The 17,371-nt window shown below is 40.6% G+C and overlaps 1 protein-coding gene across 4 annotated transcripts in view; it reads left to right on the top strand.

Moving 5' to 3' along the window:
- Positions 1–17,371, top strand: part of CREBBP (CREB binding protein) — a 144,812-nt gene that overhangs the window by 110,927 nt on the left and 16,514 nt on the right. For all 4 annotated transcript variants that reach the window (XM_037154601.2, XM_053671674.1, XM_053671673.1 and 1 more), the window contains 7 exons: positions 5,625–5,705; positions 7,189–7,245; positions 10,191–10,268; positions 10,585–10,652; positions 15,209–15,359; positions 15,731–15,877; positions 16,549–16,662. In XM_037154601.2, the coding sequence (XP_037010496.2) occupies positions 5,625–5,705; positions 7,189–7,245; positions 10,191–10,268; positions 10,585–10,652; positions 15,209–15,359; positions 15,731–15,877; positions 16,549–16,662 (696 nt within the window). The remainder of the gene's footprint in view (positions 1–5,624; positions 5,706–7,188; positions 7,246–10,190; positions 10,269–10,584; positions 10,653–15,208; positions 15,360–15,730; positions 15,878–16,548; positions 16,663–17,371) is intronic.

Below are 17,371 nucleotides of genomic sequence, written 5' to 3'. Positions count from 1 at the left end.
GCATCAAGCAGCTCCCTGAATTACAGGACAAAAGGAAGGTTTTAGGGCGCAAATCCTGTTTGTCTGCTTGTAGCCCAGGTACATTAATTCTTTCCTGAAGTTCCAGTTAAAGGAGCCACAGTTTCGGTGTTTCTTGGTCACTCAGGTACAGGATCTTAATATTAAGGAATGCTTTTACAGTGTAAAAATTTAAGCTCACACTGCTTGCTGCACTACCTAGATCAGGTACATTCTTTCTTAAGCAATTGTCAAGATTCTAAAATGTAACCATGTAAGAGAGAGCCTAGAGTTGAAAGTAACTCTTAATAGAGATTAGCATGCCTTTTTTGAGATAATAATATAGTTGAAACATTGTATTTTGCTATTCCTCCTGTAAATACTTGCCTAGATAATTTGGCCTGGACAATCTGATAGAAAGACTTGCACTGGTGCTAAAACCATAGATTTTGTTTTTAATTAGCAGCACAATACAGAATGGGATTCAGTATTTTATTGAGTTCAAGAAAAACTCCTCTTATAAGATGGCCATTTCAGGGTTTTATGAGTAATAGGTATGTATGAGTAATATTTGCCATTCTCTTCAAATGTTGTTAGCTTGTAAAGAACAGATTTCCTGTCTTAAGTAGAGGGAGAATGCAATACTATTTTATATTGGTTCCCCTCACAAATACGATTTTCATATTTGGGGGTTGTTTTGAAAATTAAGCTACTTGCATCCAGCATTTTAAGTGGCCATATGTTGCCATAGCATGAGGGCATTATGCCTTAAAACACAGGTTATAAATTTTGGTCAAATTCAGTTACATTGCCCCCCTCCATTTTATGAATCGGCCACTAGATTCTTTGTATGACCAAGAAGAAGCTTTATGCCTACTCCTCATCTTTAGGTTGAAATGTGAAATGTCAACATTAGGCTTTGATATTTATATATTTTGATCTTGTTTGCTTAGTAATTCCATATGTTCTAGTACTTTGAAGAAGATAAGTAGAGAGTATTATTTATTCAGAGGTTCATATGTAGGCTTGAATTATTTGGAATTTTGAAATTTTTCTGGCAATTATGTTTTTAGTTATTTAGTTTTTAAAAATATATTCAAGATTAATAATAATTTTCATTAAAATCCTACTTTAAAAAAAAAACTCTTGACTTAAAAATGTTTCAAGAAAAGGTTTTTAGCCTTGCCCAGCTTGCTTACCCATGTACCACATGGTGCAGTGAAATGCTGGTAAGGGGGAGAGATGGACGCCTCAGAGAGGAACCTGTACTAGAGGTGCAGCCTGTACAACTGTCCTGCTGGAAAATATTTTTTAACATTTGGAATTTAATTTCTGTCTCAGTGTACCCTTCTGTGAATAGAAGTCTTTTAAGACAAAGTTTAAAGTGACACCATGGCCCTTGTATAATGGAACCTCTCCCACAGTGGCAAGTGTTCGGAAAGCTCTGGCCTGTCCTGTTAATTACAGCTTTGGCTTCATAACCTTCAGGACATCCCATAAAATATCAAGCCTAACCTTCCTCTTTGTGATACGGGCACAATAACACCTTCCCTTATAGTCTCAGTTGTCAGTTTTCAGTGAAATAATGAATAGGAATTCACTTCGGAAACTGTTATGTGCCGAGCAAAATAAAGTTATGAAATTTTAAGAGAATAGGTTAAAATAAACTGTACACTGAAAAACGCCCCTGCCACTGGGTGCCCAACACGGTTTGGGTATAGAAGGAAGAACAGGCAACAGATTGCTTGCCACTGTCTCTGTAAAGTTTGGGGCCTTTCATTGTTGATTTCATTGTGCCTGAATCCTTTGGGACCCTTCCTTTGCAGATTTTCACAGTATTTAAGTTCAATAGAAATGACAGCATCAGAGTACAGTACTTACCCCTTGGATGAGGGTATTGATGGGGAGTGTGCATTAAGAGTAGAAATATAAATGAAGAGTTGTTTTAATAATATATTTTATAAATATAGGCAGACTACTTCTCAGCTTAATCTCACAAGGTGTGCTTTCTAGAATAGTCAACGTCAAGAGATTAACATGTAGTTTTTTTTTAATTTTAGTCCTCATCTGAGGACATTTTTTCATTGCTTTTAGAAAAAGAGAAACATTGATGTGAGAAAGAAATATCAGTAGCTTATCTCCTGTATGTGCCATGGCCTAGGCATGTGCTCTGACCAGGACATTTTGGTTTATAGGATGATACTCCAGCTGAGCCACACTGGCCAAGGGAGATTAACATGTAATTTTAAGAAAGCACTGGCCTAATCCCGTGCTGGACATTTTGACTGCTTACATTTTTATTCTCAACTTTTGACTATTTATGAACACTGTGTTCTTATGAATCATTGTTTTGGCACTTAGAGTACTAAACTGTTTAGGCACTTAAAACAATAGAGACCATTTAAACAGGTGAAACTAATATATAAACTAGAGTATGGTTACATTTTCACTTGTTTCCATGCTTTAAGAATTTGAAAGAAACTCATGTTGGGAAAACTGTTTTATAGATTTTTCCAGTTACTATCTGTAGATAGGATATACTGTCTATAGACATCCCCAGTATTTGTATATACTGATAACAATGGTACTTAAAACAATCTGCATTTGAAAATTTACTCCATACATTAACTTACCCTACAGACAAACTATGTAGTTACATTGTGCTAACTTTAGGTACCCAGATGTATATCATCAGATTACGTGAAGTATTTCTCCTTTACAATTCCATGTTCATCAAACTGCTTCCTTCACACAAGGCAGAATGACAGCTAGACTCTTATAGTGAAAAGTAAATATCTGAATAATTTTGTATTTCTGGGGTGAATAAAGTTTGGACTAGGTAATAAGATAGGGGCAACCTGGCATTAACATCTGTCACCCACTGATTGCCAGGGTGGTTGCAGCTGATTTGACTAGATGGGTGACAATGCTGTCTTCTGTGGGCCATGGTCATTTCGCAGAGAGGTGTTAGAGTAAGTCCCTGGGCCCCTTCCCACTCCCCTCTTAAAACCTCAACATGTCTCTGGAATTGCTTCGGGACAGGCTCTGATGTGTTAATTCTCTGTCCCAGTTACTGATGCTGATGTTTTTCAGGGATGGGAGTTAGTTGCACGCAGAGCATAGGTTTCAGCGGCCACTCCATGGGCAGCCCATTCAGCCATCAGTGATTTGTCCCAGGCTGGTTTCCTCCATTGGGTTTATGATACTTATTTCCTGGATATTGCTGGACTTGAAATCCTGCTTGAACAAAAACTAAAGAATTTGTTCAGGGTTTTAAAGCCATTTAGGTTCACATGTAATTATCATGGCAATTTCATTTCAACATGTATTCAGGAGTACTATTCTGGTTAGTCCACAGTGGCTGTGTGTTTAATCATAAAATTAACTGGAACACTCAATTCCTAGTTGTACTTTTAAAAGGGAACTATTTGGCATGAAGGAGGTATTCCTTTTCCTGTTGTTCTGATTGCCACTGAATTAGTTTATAGTTCCTGTACTTTGATTCTTTCTTCCCAGTGATAACCATGTCCTTCTGCACAAGGAATTTCTTTTCACTACATGGTATTAAGGGCTCCGGAGAAATATTTAGAAAATAGTAAATAGCAGAATATTACTATAGTTCATTTAGTAAAAAAAGATATTACACATGGGTGGGCAAATGTAGGTTGAATTGCCAGACATTATTACCTAATAGATAAGTCATAAGTAAGGATACTAAGTAATAGCAATAATAAAAATAAGACAAATAATACAATAACTTAAATAATACAAGAATAAACTGGTTTTGCATACTTACAACCACGAACCTACTTTTGTCCACCCCTCTATGTAGATATCTATTTTAAAACAGTAGTGTTCATCTCTTTGTTTCTGGTCAAAGTTTTTAATGTTGGCAGAATTCATTGATTGACTTAGTCCTAAACAAACAGGTCCCAGCAAGAAACTTTGATTAATCCAGTTGTTACCCGCAGGGAATCTGTCATGTTCCTCATCAAAAAAATTGAAAAGTTATATAATCTTGGTGTGTGTGCATGCTCTAAAGTTTTATGCCTTTACTATATGTATTTAGCCAGTGAAATATAGCAGACAAAATGTTCAGTATGTTTATGATTAGAGCTAGAACTTGTAGGAGACCTATTTTAGTAATGAAGACAAACTGGCCAGGTGGTACCTGACTCTCAGTCGTTTGTAGCCAAGTGTGTGCGTGTGTGCGTGTGCATGTGTGTGTGCATGCACACATGAGAGCCTGAGTGAAGCTGCAAGCTGCCGCATCTCCTTCTGTACTCTTGGTTCAGTGTGGCACTCCAAGTCTCGTCATAGTGTCTTTAACACTAATCCTCTCAGCACCTTGTAGACATAGTTTTGACTACTAAAACTGCATTTTACTGTGCTGCTGTTGCTACCTTATACTCATCCTTTTTGCTTGTATAGGTCATTTCCATTCAGCTTGTTTATTTTTACAGTATCCTTATGTGCACATCTTGTTTTATATAGCATCAGCCTGCATTTTTGTTGATTTCTCATTTGTGTCCTTTCCAAACATTTAATAGTTTTTATTTTATTCTTATTTGCTAGCTTGAGCTGAGGCTCTGTATTATCTTACAAGAAATTGGGGTTATGGATAATTTCTCAAATGCAGATTGTGCTTTAAAGATTAACTCTCTAAATTTGCTAAACTTGGATTGTCACCAAGTCAGAGCAGTCGATCACTGAGTATCTCAGATTAATGAATGATTGGTCCCAGTACCAAAAAGTTTAAAACAAAGCTTAGAATTGAAATTTTTAAGTCTTTAATTTTGTTCATGGATCTACATATATTGTATTACTTATACAATATATCACAGTTTTTTCTCTGTGTATTCTTATTGATAAATGGCTGGAAAGTCTTTGACCCCGATTGCATTTCTGTTAATCGTTTGTCTAGAAAATGGATTTGGTTTCATTTGTATTGTAATCTAATCAAGTGATTAACATGAGAAAAAAGACAGGAACAAATTAAAACCAGTTTTGGGTACTGAACATATTTATACCTTTAAAGATCTGGCTTAAATGCCAGAAATAAAATCTCTGAATTGCTGTCAAGCATAAATATTCTGTTTTGAAAAATAAGCTATTTCCGTTTAAATTGCATTTTAAGGCCTTTTGTCAGACTGTTTTGTTCAAAGTAAATTTTTTTCATATCAAGCCCTGAAATTATATTTGATTTTTCTCTAAGTAATAATAAAATCCAAACTCCTAAATTTAAGCTCCTTACAATTCTAGTATTAACAACTCCTTGCAAACATGGAGCTGAATCAAGACCAGTCGTTGTTAGTGATGATGGCCTGATATGTGTGCAATGAGACCGAATGCTAATCAATGCTTTGCCTTGGCTTTCTGCTCTGTGTTGTCTTGGTGTTTGCGTCTTACTTCTATGTCTGTGCTATTTGTTCCCTTCCCTGTTCTCTAATCCTGCCCTTCCCCACCTTCCCCTGTTCCTCTCATTGTTCTCACTGACCCATCAATCAACCAACAACGTTTCCCTTTCGTCGTGGTGATCTGCCCTGCTCTGATTGGTGGCTTCGTTGCTTGGGTGGCTGTGTGTTATGATGGACCAGTTCACCCAAGTATGGCCTTCTTGCTGACAGGTATCATTTCTGTGAGAAGTGTTTCACAGAGATCCAGGGGGAGAATGTTACCCTGGGTGACGACCCTTCACAACCCCAGACGTAAGTACCATCCTGTCATTTTTCTTGGGGGTGACTCGTAATTGTTTTTTGTCTCTTGTCCGTGAGTAAAAGGGAAGCACCACTGCTGTTTTGACTTGTGTATATTGTATATCCTCATATTAACTATGCTCACTTTAACATGTAGCTGTTTTAGCCAAACACCAGTGCCACTTTTGTGTTCTTCCCTCCATTCAAGACTGCAGCTCACCCATGTAGTTCACTGCTCTCTCTTGACCCTGCTCTGACCCTTCTTCTAAAGCATTTGGCTATTCCTAGTGGTTGTCACCCTCCATTTTGGGAAATTGTAAATTTTCTGTTATACCTGAGAAACCAAGTAACCCTATTCACAGAACTTGCAATAGCACAAAATAGGTCTTATGTAGCTACCTTCATCCTTTAGATTGTAAAGCTAATAAAACACAGATAATGAGCTCCCAAAGTATGAATGTATCTTCCTTTCAGGAGGCTTGACTCTTGCTCAATAGGTCCAATGCAGATAGGCCTGAGATGGCTCATTCATTCCTTCACTGAGTCCATCTTTTCCTCCTGATGCCTGTCCTCTGATGGAGTTACCTTTCAGTGGTTAAATGTCCAGAATGTGGCAAGAAAAAGCAAATCCACAAAATTGGGTGATCAGCTCATTTTTATGCTTGAGATACCTAAGAACCTGCCAGCCACCACATCTGCCCAGGATTACCAGTGTTCCACGTTAACTCTTTTCTGTCTGGACTCTGCCATGATTCCTGTCATGCTGGGTAGTCTGCAAGTGTGATGCCCCCCAGAGGCAGCAGGGCTTCCTGATGAAGCAGTTTCCAGTGGTATCGGACACTTACTCTGCAGATCAAGGTTACTTTATTCAAGTACAAAATAAACCATAGCCACTTGTAAGATGTAGAATCCAATGTGACAGATATTCTACCTATTCCAGTTATTTTTATACCCCATATATCCTAATCTTTTGGTCCTATTGCATGATTAATAATTGTATAATTCTGTGGATCAGACGTCATTCAAATATACACTGATCATAACAAAAGGACAGTAGAAACCAAATACTCAGCTCTTCAAGAGTAATTCCAAGTACATGCCAACCTTCTGTCATTGAGGGGATATCGTAATTAAGAGTTTGTTACACCAATATTAGTTATATTTAGTAGCCACTCACCATATAGATTTGATTGGAAATTAACAGGTTTGAATTTCAACACAATTTTGCCATCACATTTTGACTAGTCTTAGTTAAATCTTGTAGTGAATATTGACGAGAGGTGGGAGGAAATGTTCTAAGTAAGATAGAGAAAAATAAATGTTAGTGTTTTCTGTGCAATTGAATTTTATATGCCTGTGCCATCATTGCATCTACCTGAGGTTTTAGCTGACCAGTTACTTTTCATTTGAAGAACTAGTTATAAAAGAATATCCGAGACTATAATTTATACTCAACAGATAAATTCCGTTAACATTTTTTTTTTTCCTAAACAAGGACAATTTCAAAGGATCAGTTTGAAAAGAAGAAAAATGATACCTTAGATCCTGAACCGTGAGTATATAGCTCTTTCTTTCTGACTTTCAGCTTTTAGTTTCAGGTCAGGGAAGTTCATCCTTATGAACAGGTTGTGGGATGGGACATTGGAGATACATTGCCCTGGTTGGAATTTTATTGTGTGATGTTATTTCAGGTATAGATTGTCCTTTTACTCACACAAAACATGTGTCTCTGTAACATGCTCTCCAGCTACTGAATTTTAACAATGATGAGATGGATGTTTGGTTCTGTCAGAATCTTTCTGATAGCTTGGTCATTGGTGTTTTTAAGAAGCCATTTAGTGTGAATGGTAGGAATATTGGGTGGAATAGTACTAATATCATTTAAAGGGAAATTTCAGAAAGAAAACTTCTTAGAAACTACTTTCTAAAAAATAAGTAATGGGAAGCCTGGTGTATGTTCTTGCCACTGATCTGACTTTCCTCCAGTGCTCATTGAGAATGCTGTATCTGCAAAATTTGCTCTGTGGTGACCCTTAAAGAGGCTTCCAAGCTCCTTCAATGTGATGACTCCTTTTAGATCCCCAAAGCTGAGTCCTGAGAGCACCCCAGTGTGTGGAGAGGCCCATTGTGTTCTATCACTGTGGTGAATGCTCTTTCAGAGCTGCTTGGTGAGAGCAGGCACCATTGGATGTTTGGGAAATGTGGGGTGGTACATCCAGAACTGAGAAACAGGTCGTCCTCTCTATTGGCCCCGACCTCCCCAGCTCTAGGGAGACCAATCGCTGCAGTGAAAGACACAGACTTCCCACCCAGGCCTCATTTTGGAACCTGACTTGGCTGTTCAAAGCTTACTTAGTTTCTCCTACTAGCAGTGCCCAGGCTGAGTACACGTTGACTGCCAGAGCTCCAGCCTGAGCAAAGTCCCTGATGCATGAGGAGATACTTTCCCAGACTTTTAATGACCAGTGGATTGGTGTTTGTGCCAATTGTCCGTCTCCCTGTTCACAGTATGTCCTTCCCTGCAGTTTTTCAGTTTCACTACAGTTTATATTCATTTTTCAATTTTAAAACATACTACATTGGAATACTCAGTGCTAGGCAGTGGGCAACACACAGGTGAATCAAAGGGGTGGGGCTCTGTTCTTCAGTACAAGAGACAGGTGGAGCATAGCACAGACAGCAGAAGGCAGTAAGATGCTGCAAAGGTGAGCAGCCCTGCCCCAGGGCATAAGGGTATCCCAGAGAAGGTGATGCCTATCTAGAAGCAGGTGTTGGGGAAGAGGAAGGATATTTTAGACACAAAGGAGTGGAAGAACACAGGATGTTCAACAACACTACAGATAAGCTCAAGTGGTTGGTAGGTAGGAGAAGGTAGGAGATGTGGATAGAGCCCCTTGAGATGCAGAGGAAAGATGCTAGGTACAGGGTCACTTATACCGCTCTTTGACTACAGATTTCCTCCTAGATGTACTGGGGAGGCGTGGAGAGACATCATTGGCTTCTGTTACGGAAAAATCACCCCAGATCTGTGAGGTGGATTCACTAGAGGAGAAGGCTTTGCTTCCTGGTAGGGAAGCTATTTAGGAGACTCAGGAGCAGCTTAGGTGGGCAGTAAAAGGCAGACCTGAACAACAACAGCCTTCTGGTAGAAGGGACCACACTGTGGAGGTGAGGAAAAGGCCAGTGTAAGTGGCAGCTTATGTAACTACATGAACAAAAATATGGGAAAGGGAGCCAATCAATTGGCTCCCTAATGTTTAATAGAAGGGGAAAGAGGTTAAAATTCAAAATTGATAGAATGGAGTCTAGAATATATAATTTTTCACATTCCTATTCTACACATAGGAGGGAAAGGTTTAGGATATATTTGGAGTAGGCACAGAAACTGAAGTTATTGTCTGCTGACCTTTTGAAAATTCTTAACCCAGGGATGAACTCAACTGCCGAAATTTCAGAGAAGGATCTGGTTGGGAGTGATGGAGCACTTGAGGAAGGAGTTCTGTTCAGAACAGCCACCAGACAGAGTGGGGGGTGGGGAGGAGGGCAACACAGCACAGGATTGCCAGAGAATATTCCAGAGAAGCCAGTTAATGGTGCTGCTGTTTTGTATGTGTGTCTTCCTCCAGTAAACAGGAACAGACAAGCTGGGTTAGGCTCTTATTTGTGGGTGAAGCCTTGCTCAACAAGGACAGTGGAAAGATCGGGGGCTCGATAGACAATAAATGAGAGCGTGTGTCAGGTTACAGGGCTCTCAGCATCCAGGCTAATTGGAAGAGCCTGAACCCAAGAGAATTTGGGGGAAATGTGGTACTTTCTTGCCCCATAAGGCTTCTATCAGGTGTTATTTGTGGTGATGCTGAGGGAGTGCCTGAAAAAATAGGCCGACCTTCAAGCATGTTGGTGATTAAGATTTCCAAATGAGTTTGGGTGGGAGTGCAGCAGGGGGCAGGCAACTCAGTGTGAGCTTTTGTTCTCTAGTGTGTACTTGAATAAGGACTGTCACTTACCAGTCAGCTTGGGACTTCCCACCTTTGTGACTGACTCAGAGCAGATATTTCCTGTGCCTAGGTCTAAGAGTAAGTGTTTATAATGCTGAAAATACTGTTCTCTGTTACTTAAGTCAGTTTTAGGCTTGTGCAGTTATATAGAGCAAGCATTGGTCTTCAAGATGTATGGTAATGTCAGAAATAGTGGCCCATAAAATGTGCCTTTATTATAGGACTTTTTAAAAGTAAAGTTTCGTTCCTGGTTGCACAGGAGATTGGGAGAAGAGTGGAGTGAGGCTTTTGTACAAAAAAAGGGGGAGAAAGTCAGCTTTTTCTACAGAAAATACACTGATGAATTATTTTAAAATACGGCTGAATCAATCAACAGGTGCATTAATGCCAGACACTCACAGTATTCAAGAGGACGGGATGCGAGCAGTACACAAGCTCCTACAGACCACTCTGTTGTGTGGTTCTATGTGCATTTCGATGTGTTTTTTTTGTCTTCCAGTTTTGTTGATTGCAAGGAATGTGGCCGGAAGATGCATCAGATTTGTGTTTTACACTATGATATCATTTGGCCATCGGGGTAAGTAATTTCCTGTGATCTTGAGAAAGAGAAAGCAGTTTACACAGTGGAGGGGAGGATGCCTGCGGCTGCTGCATTTCATTCATTGTTGTCAGCAAGAATTCAGCGATTAAGATGGATGGCAACTGGTTCTGAATTTTTTAAGTCTTTAAGTGTTTGCCTGCTTTAGGAACTATAGAATCAAAGCAGTCTGCCTCTTTACTTTTGTATAATGGTGTGATTTAACCACCAACAAAGTATCTTAATGTTATATTTCACTGGTTTGGCAACATATACTGTTTTCTATAATCTGATCACATCCATTGTGTTTTTGCAGCTTTGTGTGTGACAACTGCTTGAAGAAAACTGGCAGAACTCGAAAAGAAAACAAATTCAGTGCTAAGCGTAAGTTGTAGAAGAATTTCTGTTTCCTGGTCTGTAGGTTGTAGAAACTTATATAAGTATCCCAGTTTTCCTTTGGTTCCTTAGAACATGTCACTTTGAGGCTGACTTGTCCCATGTTTTTATGGTTGTTTTCTAATACTTTCTATTGTGTCTTTCCCTTAAAGAGCATAATTTGACCTGATCATTATATCAAAGTCAGCTTTATGAACAAATCCAGCTTTATGAATAGCTTTATGATGAAAGTTACAAAGCTTAAATATATAGTAAACTGGAATTCTGAGAGAAAATTTGTCAGCAGATCATTCTCAAGTAGTTTAGAAGTAAGACCTTGCCCTCAATACACACACATACACAGATGTTCTGTTTGAGCAACACGATTAGCCCTGGGCCGTGTATGGGCAGCTGCTTGCCCATCACTAGGTGTGGACCCTGCTGTTGTGAGGAGTGACCCTCTAGGGTTCCCGGAGGATTGGCCACCATCCACCCAGCACTGGCAGGAGCCTGGTCTGCACAAGGACTTGTTGGGAGTATCACTGCTGCATTTAGAGTGACTACTGGTGCTCTTTATGATAGCAGTCTATTACTACTAAAAGTAACTTTTCATAGATAGTCATGATTTTTTTTAATAGATAACATTTTTTTAAAGTGCCCAATATATAACCTTTGTCCAGTTGGCTCTCAAGTACTAGGATCCGCCTTCCACTGCATGGTGTTCCCAGGCTGGCCTTGTATTGAGTTAATGGTGCACCCGAGCAGGAAGCCACCTGTAGCAGCACCTTAGAGTGCACCTGTCTAGTGTTCCCTGCAGTTCTCATTTTTCCAGCAAGACAGGTGTCTGGCACACTGCTCAGGGCGTCTCCAACGAGAGGCAGGCCATCTGAGGTGCTGGGAGTAGACGAGAGATGATGGGATGGAGGAAGAGGTCACTCACTGGAGGCAAGGAGGAAGCTACTCTATAGGCTACTGAGTCATTGTCAATTCAAGTTTGAACACTGTAGTTAATAAAGTTCACAGTTACCCTATAATTTAAACTCACTCTTGTAAAACATTTTTAAAATATTGATGAACTCATTACTGTAATATTTCTCTGTAGATTAGGGTTTCTCAGCTGAGCCACTGTTGACATTTGGGACCAGATAATTCTTTGTTACAGTGGCTATGCTGTGCTTTGTAGAATTTTAGCAGCATCCCTGGTGGCAACCCACTAAATATCAATACCCCCCCCCCACCCTCATGAGTGGTGACCTCAGGAATGTCTCCAGACCTTGCCAGGTGTGCCCTGGGGGCACAGTTGCCCCCAGGTGAGAACCCCTACTTTAGAGTGTCTGTTCTGAGTGAGATTACTAAAGCAATCGGCAACTTTGAAACATTTGCCTAGGCCAGAGTTTCAGTGACCAAACTAAATTACTAGGAGAGCTAGGCCTCACTAGGAGAGTAGCTTCAGCCACAAGGCACAGGGTTGGAGCAGGGTGGGGGTCACAGAGGAGCTTGAGAGCTGGCCTGTCTCTGACCCCACCCTAGTGTCCAGAGAACGGTGGAGAAAGACATATGGACTATTGGTAGATGAGCTTTAGGGTTTAAGATACAGAACACTTGCTTACAGAATAGGACCTTAGACATCTAATGTCACCCCTTATTTTTGGTTTGAATAGTCTATGAGGGTTTGCAGATCACAAATGAAAAGTTGCCTCATTCATATTTGCATTGACTACTAGAAATGTCTTTCAGCTGCTAGTCAGTGAATGATAGTCACAACTGACCTTCCCCTCAAAGCCACTTCCCTACCTTATACCACACACAACTCAGCTTCAGGTGGTTGAAGGGGAGAAGGAAACACTGCAAATGCACTCAAGGTTGTAATAAGATTATTTTTTATTGTGTTGGGTTATAAAAAGCCTTCCTTACAAAAACAAAAAAGCAAAAAAAAAAACCTAGAACCCTGAGTGGGAAAGCAATAGGCTAAAGGATTTGATCACATAGAGAAAAAAGTTTCCTCACCACCCATCTCACAACAAAAATGTACATTGAATGGCAGTGGTGGGATATACAATTTATAGTGTTCATTTTAGACTCAGCAACTTCATTTTTCATGTATCCTGCAAAGTATAGGCGGTACAAGGACGCTCTTTAGGGCAACGTGGTGACAGGTGATGGGAAAGCGGGAACAAATGACTAAATAAAAGGATGCAGCCACGCTGCAGAAAACTAGGAAGTGGTGTAAGGAGGAGGCAGAAGAGTGCACTGACTGCAAAGAGGTTGCAGTCATGACATCTGGGGGAAGAGCTTGTTGAATAAATACTGTGGGACCTGAAATGTACCTCTGTGTACATATCACTTGGATGAGAATCACCCAACTTTCACCCAGGAGAAGCTGCATCCCCAGTATTTGCATCTCTGAGCTTGTGCTGGGTGCTCCCTATGGTTTCACTTCACCTTCCTACATGTCATACCCCTTCCCATGCAGGAACTGCTCTCCAGCCCTCTTTACATTTGCACAGTGCTCGGTTTGGTGCTTATAACAACATTGTTACAAGTTGTCTTGTTTAAGTACTTTTTTTTTTTAGTGCAGGTAACTTGGGTGGTTTGAAGAAAAAAAGTAAAGACCTAATTTTAAAGGTCCTTTGTTTGCTTTTTGAAAATTATAGTGCATGGGGTGGTGTTTTCACAAGGGAAGGGAGTTCCCTTACAATGGTGGCCCTTCTTAGCTATGTCCTCCCTCTTCTGGATAAGAAGCTGTCTTGTAAGGGAATAAAATGTACTCAGCAGCAGTGTGGAGGGGAATGGAGGAACATGGGCAAGAACATGAGACTTTTCTTCAGGGGCTTCCCAAAGAAGACACAAGATGGCCTGTGGGTCCCTTGCAGCTGATGCTGCATTTCTCAGGATAGCTGTCTCATCTGTGGGATGTGCAGAATGTAAGGGGTCCAGAGCTTGACCACACGGCTGTGTACAGGGTACCTTTCATCAGTGTATGAAATAGGTCACAAATCCACTGCCCCTATTTTTACAGCCTTTCACATTTTATTTTTCTGTGGGGTTTTTATTTCACTGCCATTGTATATACCTTATCAAAAAAAAAAAAAACCTACCATTGATAGGTTTGTTGCAGAAAGTGGAATTTAGAAAGTTAGTCTAAATTTTCCATATATTCTTGACCCCAATAAGGAATCTTCTAAAATCCCAAATAGCTTTAAAAAAAACTTCTCATTAATTTTGTAAATATTCAAAAAATCAATAAACATAAAGAAAAAAACATTGCCCTGGTTGGTGTGGCTCAGTTGATTAAGAGCACCAGCCTATGAACCGAAAGGTCACTGGTAAGATTCCCAGTCAGGGCACATGCCTGGGTTACAGGTCAGGTCCCCAGTAAGGGGCATGTGAGAGGCAACGACACATTGATGTTTCTCTTCCTTTTTCCCTCCCTTCCCTTTTCTCTCAAAAAAGAAAATATCTATAAAATCCCATTATATATAAATAGTCATTGTGAACCTTGTGCTGCTCTTACTACTAGTCTTTTTTGTGTGTGTGTGCAAAGAGTTTTTTATGCTATGACTAATGTTTTGCTTGCTGGGTAGCTTGCTGTATGTCCCCTGTCACAGTAGCCATGCCTGGAGCATTTCCTGGGAGAGGGGGGTATGGAGGAGAGGAGCCTACCCAGGAGCAGAGCAAGGCAGGTTTGGTACTGAGACAGTGTCAGTGCTCCTGCCATGATAGAAACACTCAGGGCTTAGGTGGTGGTGGAATGTGCTATGTACTATTTCTTGACTCTGCAGAGTGTACTCTCCTCAAAGCTGGACAAGAAGAGGAAAGCAGGTCACAGAACATGTGTGCACCAGCCCTGCCCTCCCTCCTCCAGGGAAAGAAGTGGCAAGCTCCCCACTTCATTAGCATTCTTGCCTTGAGGCACAGCTGTGACTCTGAGCAGCCACGTGCAGGCACCCAGGACCACATCTATACTTCACCAAGGCCTGGGGAATAGGGAGGCAGAAGGCTGGTGGGCACAGTATGGCTCTCCTCTTGCCTGCTCCCCTACTTTACCCCATAGCCTGTTGTCTTTCAGATCCAGGTCAACCTCCCTGGCTACTTTGCCCCTAATGGTTTGAAAAAGGTGAAAATATCTTGCCCTGGCTGGTGTGGTTCAGTGTATTGAGTGCCTGAAAAGTTGACATTTCCATTCCCAGTTGGGGCACATGCCTAGGCTGCAGGCCAAGTCCCCAGTTGGGGGCATGAGAGAGGCAAATTGTTGATGTTTCTCACACATTGTTTCTCTCCCTCTCTTCTTCTCTAACAATAAATTAAAAAATAATTTAAAAAGGATAGAAATAATGTGGGCACTTGATGGCAATTTTCAGGGTATGAAGTGCCTGAGATTCCAGAGTACCCCTTTTCCTCATAAAACTCTCATCTCGTAGTAGACCAGATCTTTTCTGGATTTAGAGAGCATTAATTCTTAAAATATATTAGACTACCCTAAAAGGAAAAGGTGGATTCTGTGGCCTCAGTTGCTGCCTTCATAGCCTTTCCAAAGCCCTCTCACCTGCTTCTGAACTTTCCAGGACTACAGACCACACGATTGGGAAACCATTTGGAAGACCGAGTCAACAAGTTTTTACGGCGACAGAATCATCCAGAAGCCGGGGAGGTCTTTGTCCGAGTGGTGGCCAGCTCAGACAAGACTGTGGAGGTCAAGCCTGGGATGAAGTCACGGTTTGTGTGCAGACATTGTGCCATTTTCTAGAACAGCACTGTTCTAGTGCTTGACCCCTCCTGGTTAACAAAAGGCCCTACTTTCTGGCAAGGCTTTTTGTATAACTTACAGGCTTTTCCATGGTTAGGGTGTAGCAAGCTCTTTTCTCTATCCCAAATTCATTAGAGGTGGTAAAATTTCCAGCCAAGTGAAGTGGTGTTACAAAGAATGGGATCATAGCTCCACACTGCCCAGGCTGGTGGGAAGTATTCTGGGCTGGTAGTCAGAAGAGGTGACGGCCTTGTTCCTCTCTGTCCTAGTGGGTTTAGAGCAGGAGATTTGGGTTGTAAGCAATGATGAGTGCAAACATCAGATTCTGACTTTATTTCAGGTTTGTGGACTCTGGGGAAATGTCTGAATCTTTCCCATATCGAACCAAAGCTCTCTTTGCTTTTGAAGAAATTGACGGAGTAGATGTGTGCTTCTTTGGGATGCACGTCCAAGAGTATGGCTCTGATTGTCCCCCTCCAAACACAAGGTAGTCCTCTCTCTTCTTTCAGGGGGTGTCCTGCTGTGTTACAACAGGCTCAGGCTCTTTGTGTCTGAGAGGACCTGTGTGTTTTAGAGCGTTGTTTAAATTAAATAATTCACACTTGGTTAACCAAAGTCAATCAAGCATTTTAGGTTCCCTCTAAACCAGTGGGAAGTGAAGTATTTTTATGACCGTTTCAAGCATGTTTTGTGTTTTGAGTATTCGTGGGTCCTGGTTCTGGTCTTGCTGTCGTTCCTATCTTACCTCGGCCAGGTAGACCCACTGAGAGTAGGGTAGGGGCCACTCCCATGAACCTGGACATTTTCTGATGCACCTAGAAAAATGAAGTCCCTCTGCAAAGAATTCTTTCATGTTCATTCTAGAATCTGGGTGAGAGGGAATTGAAAATGGCTTTTCCTAGTTTGCCCTTATCTTTCCATGGTTCTCCATGGTGAGTGATGCCATTGCTTCTCAGTTTAGTGATGAAATTGGATTTCATTTATTGACTGGCAGAGGCAGTTGCTCATGGGAGTTTTCTTATATCCTGTTTGTGGCCAGTGTAAATGCTATCAAAACATTTATTTCTGTAGCTTGTTTTTTTTTTTTTTTGGATGCTGTTTGCTTTCAAGTTTAGGGGATACCCTGAACTTCCAATTAATTTCTCTTCCCACCCCCAGGCGTGTGTACATATCTTATTTGGACAGTATTCACTTCTTCCGGCCCCGATGCCTTCGGACAGCCGTTTACCATGAGATCCTTATTGGATATTTAGAGTATGTGAAAAAATTGGGGTAAGTTTCATTCAGATTATCCAGTACTAATAAAGCCTCCACTTTTAAATTTTTACTGTGTATTTATTTTGTGAAAGTATGGGAGTGTTTAAGTTTCATTTTAACGTCATTAGCTGGATTCCAAAGTCTCTCCAGGTGCTCTCAGAGCTTCTCTCCACAGTGTATGTGCTTTTCCTGTCTTCTGTGTTCTTTTCATTATTCTTCCATTCTGGTCTCTCTTTTTTAAAAAATTACTGAATCATATTTTATATATTATCAAATTCACCTGTTAAAGGTACATACTTCACTGATTTCCAGTAACTTTATGGAGTGGTATGGTCATCACCATGAATCAGTCTCAGAACATTGTCATCCCTTAATAAGGTCCCTGAGCCCATTTGCTGTTAATCCCTGTTCCATGTCTGTCCCCAGGCACCACTGATCTAGTTTCTGTCCCCATGAATGTGTCTTTTCTGGATATTTCATATGAATGGAATCCTATAAGATGTGGTTTCTTGCATCTTCTATCTCTAGCTCGGACCTCATGTTTTAGATCTGTCATATTCCTTTCCCAAATTTGAAAATGTTAGAGGTATTTGACTGAAGTGTCTTAAACAGAATGAATGTTTTATTTTAACTTAAACCCTTAGAGGGAAATAAATACCCAACTGCCTTTTCTGTGTGGAGAAGAAAGTAGTTAAGAAATCCATTGTGTTCCTGAGTAGAAGCC

The sequence above is a fragment of the Artibeus jamaicensis genome, unplaced genomic scaffold (assembly GCF_021234435.1).
Source record: "Artibeus jamaicensis isolate MK-2021 breed Jamaican fruit bat unplaced genomic scaffold, CSHL_Jam_final contig_700, whole genome shotgun sequence".
NCBI classification, from domain to species: domain Eukaryota; kingdom Metazoa; phylum Chordata; class Mammalia; order Chiroptera; family Phyllostomidae; genus Artibeus; species Artibeus jamaicensis.
This window is presented reverse-complemented; position numbering and strand designations above follow the sequence as displayed.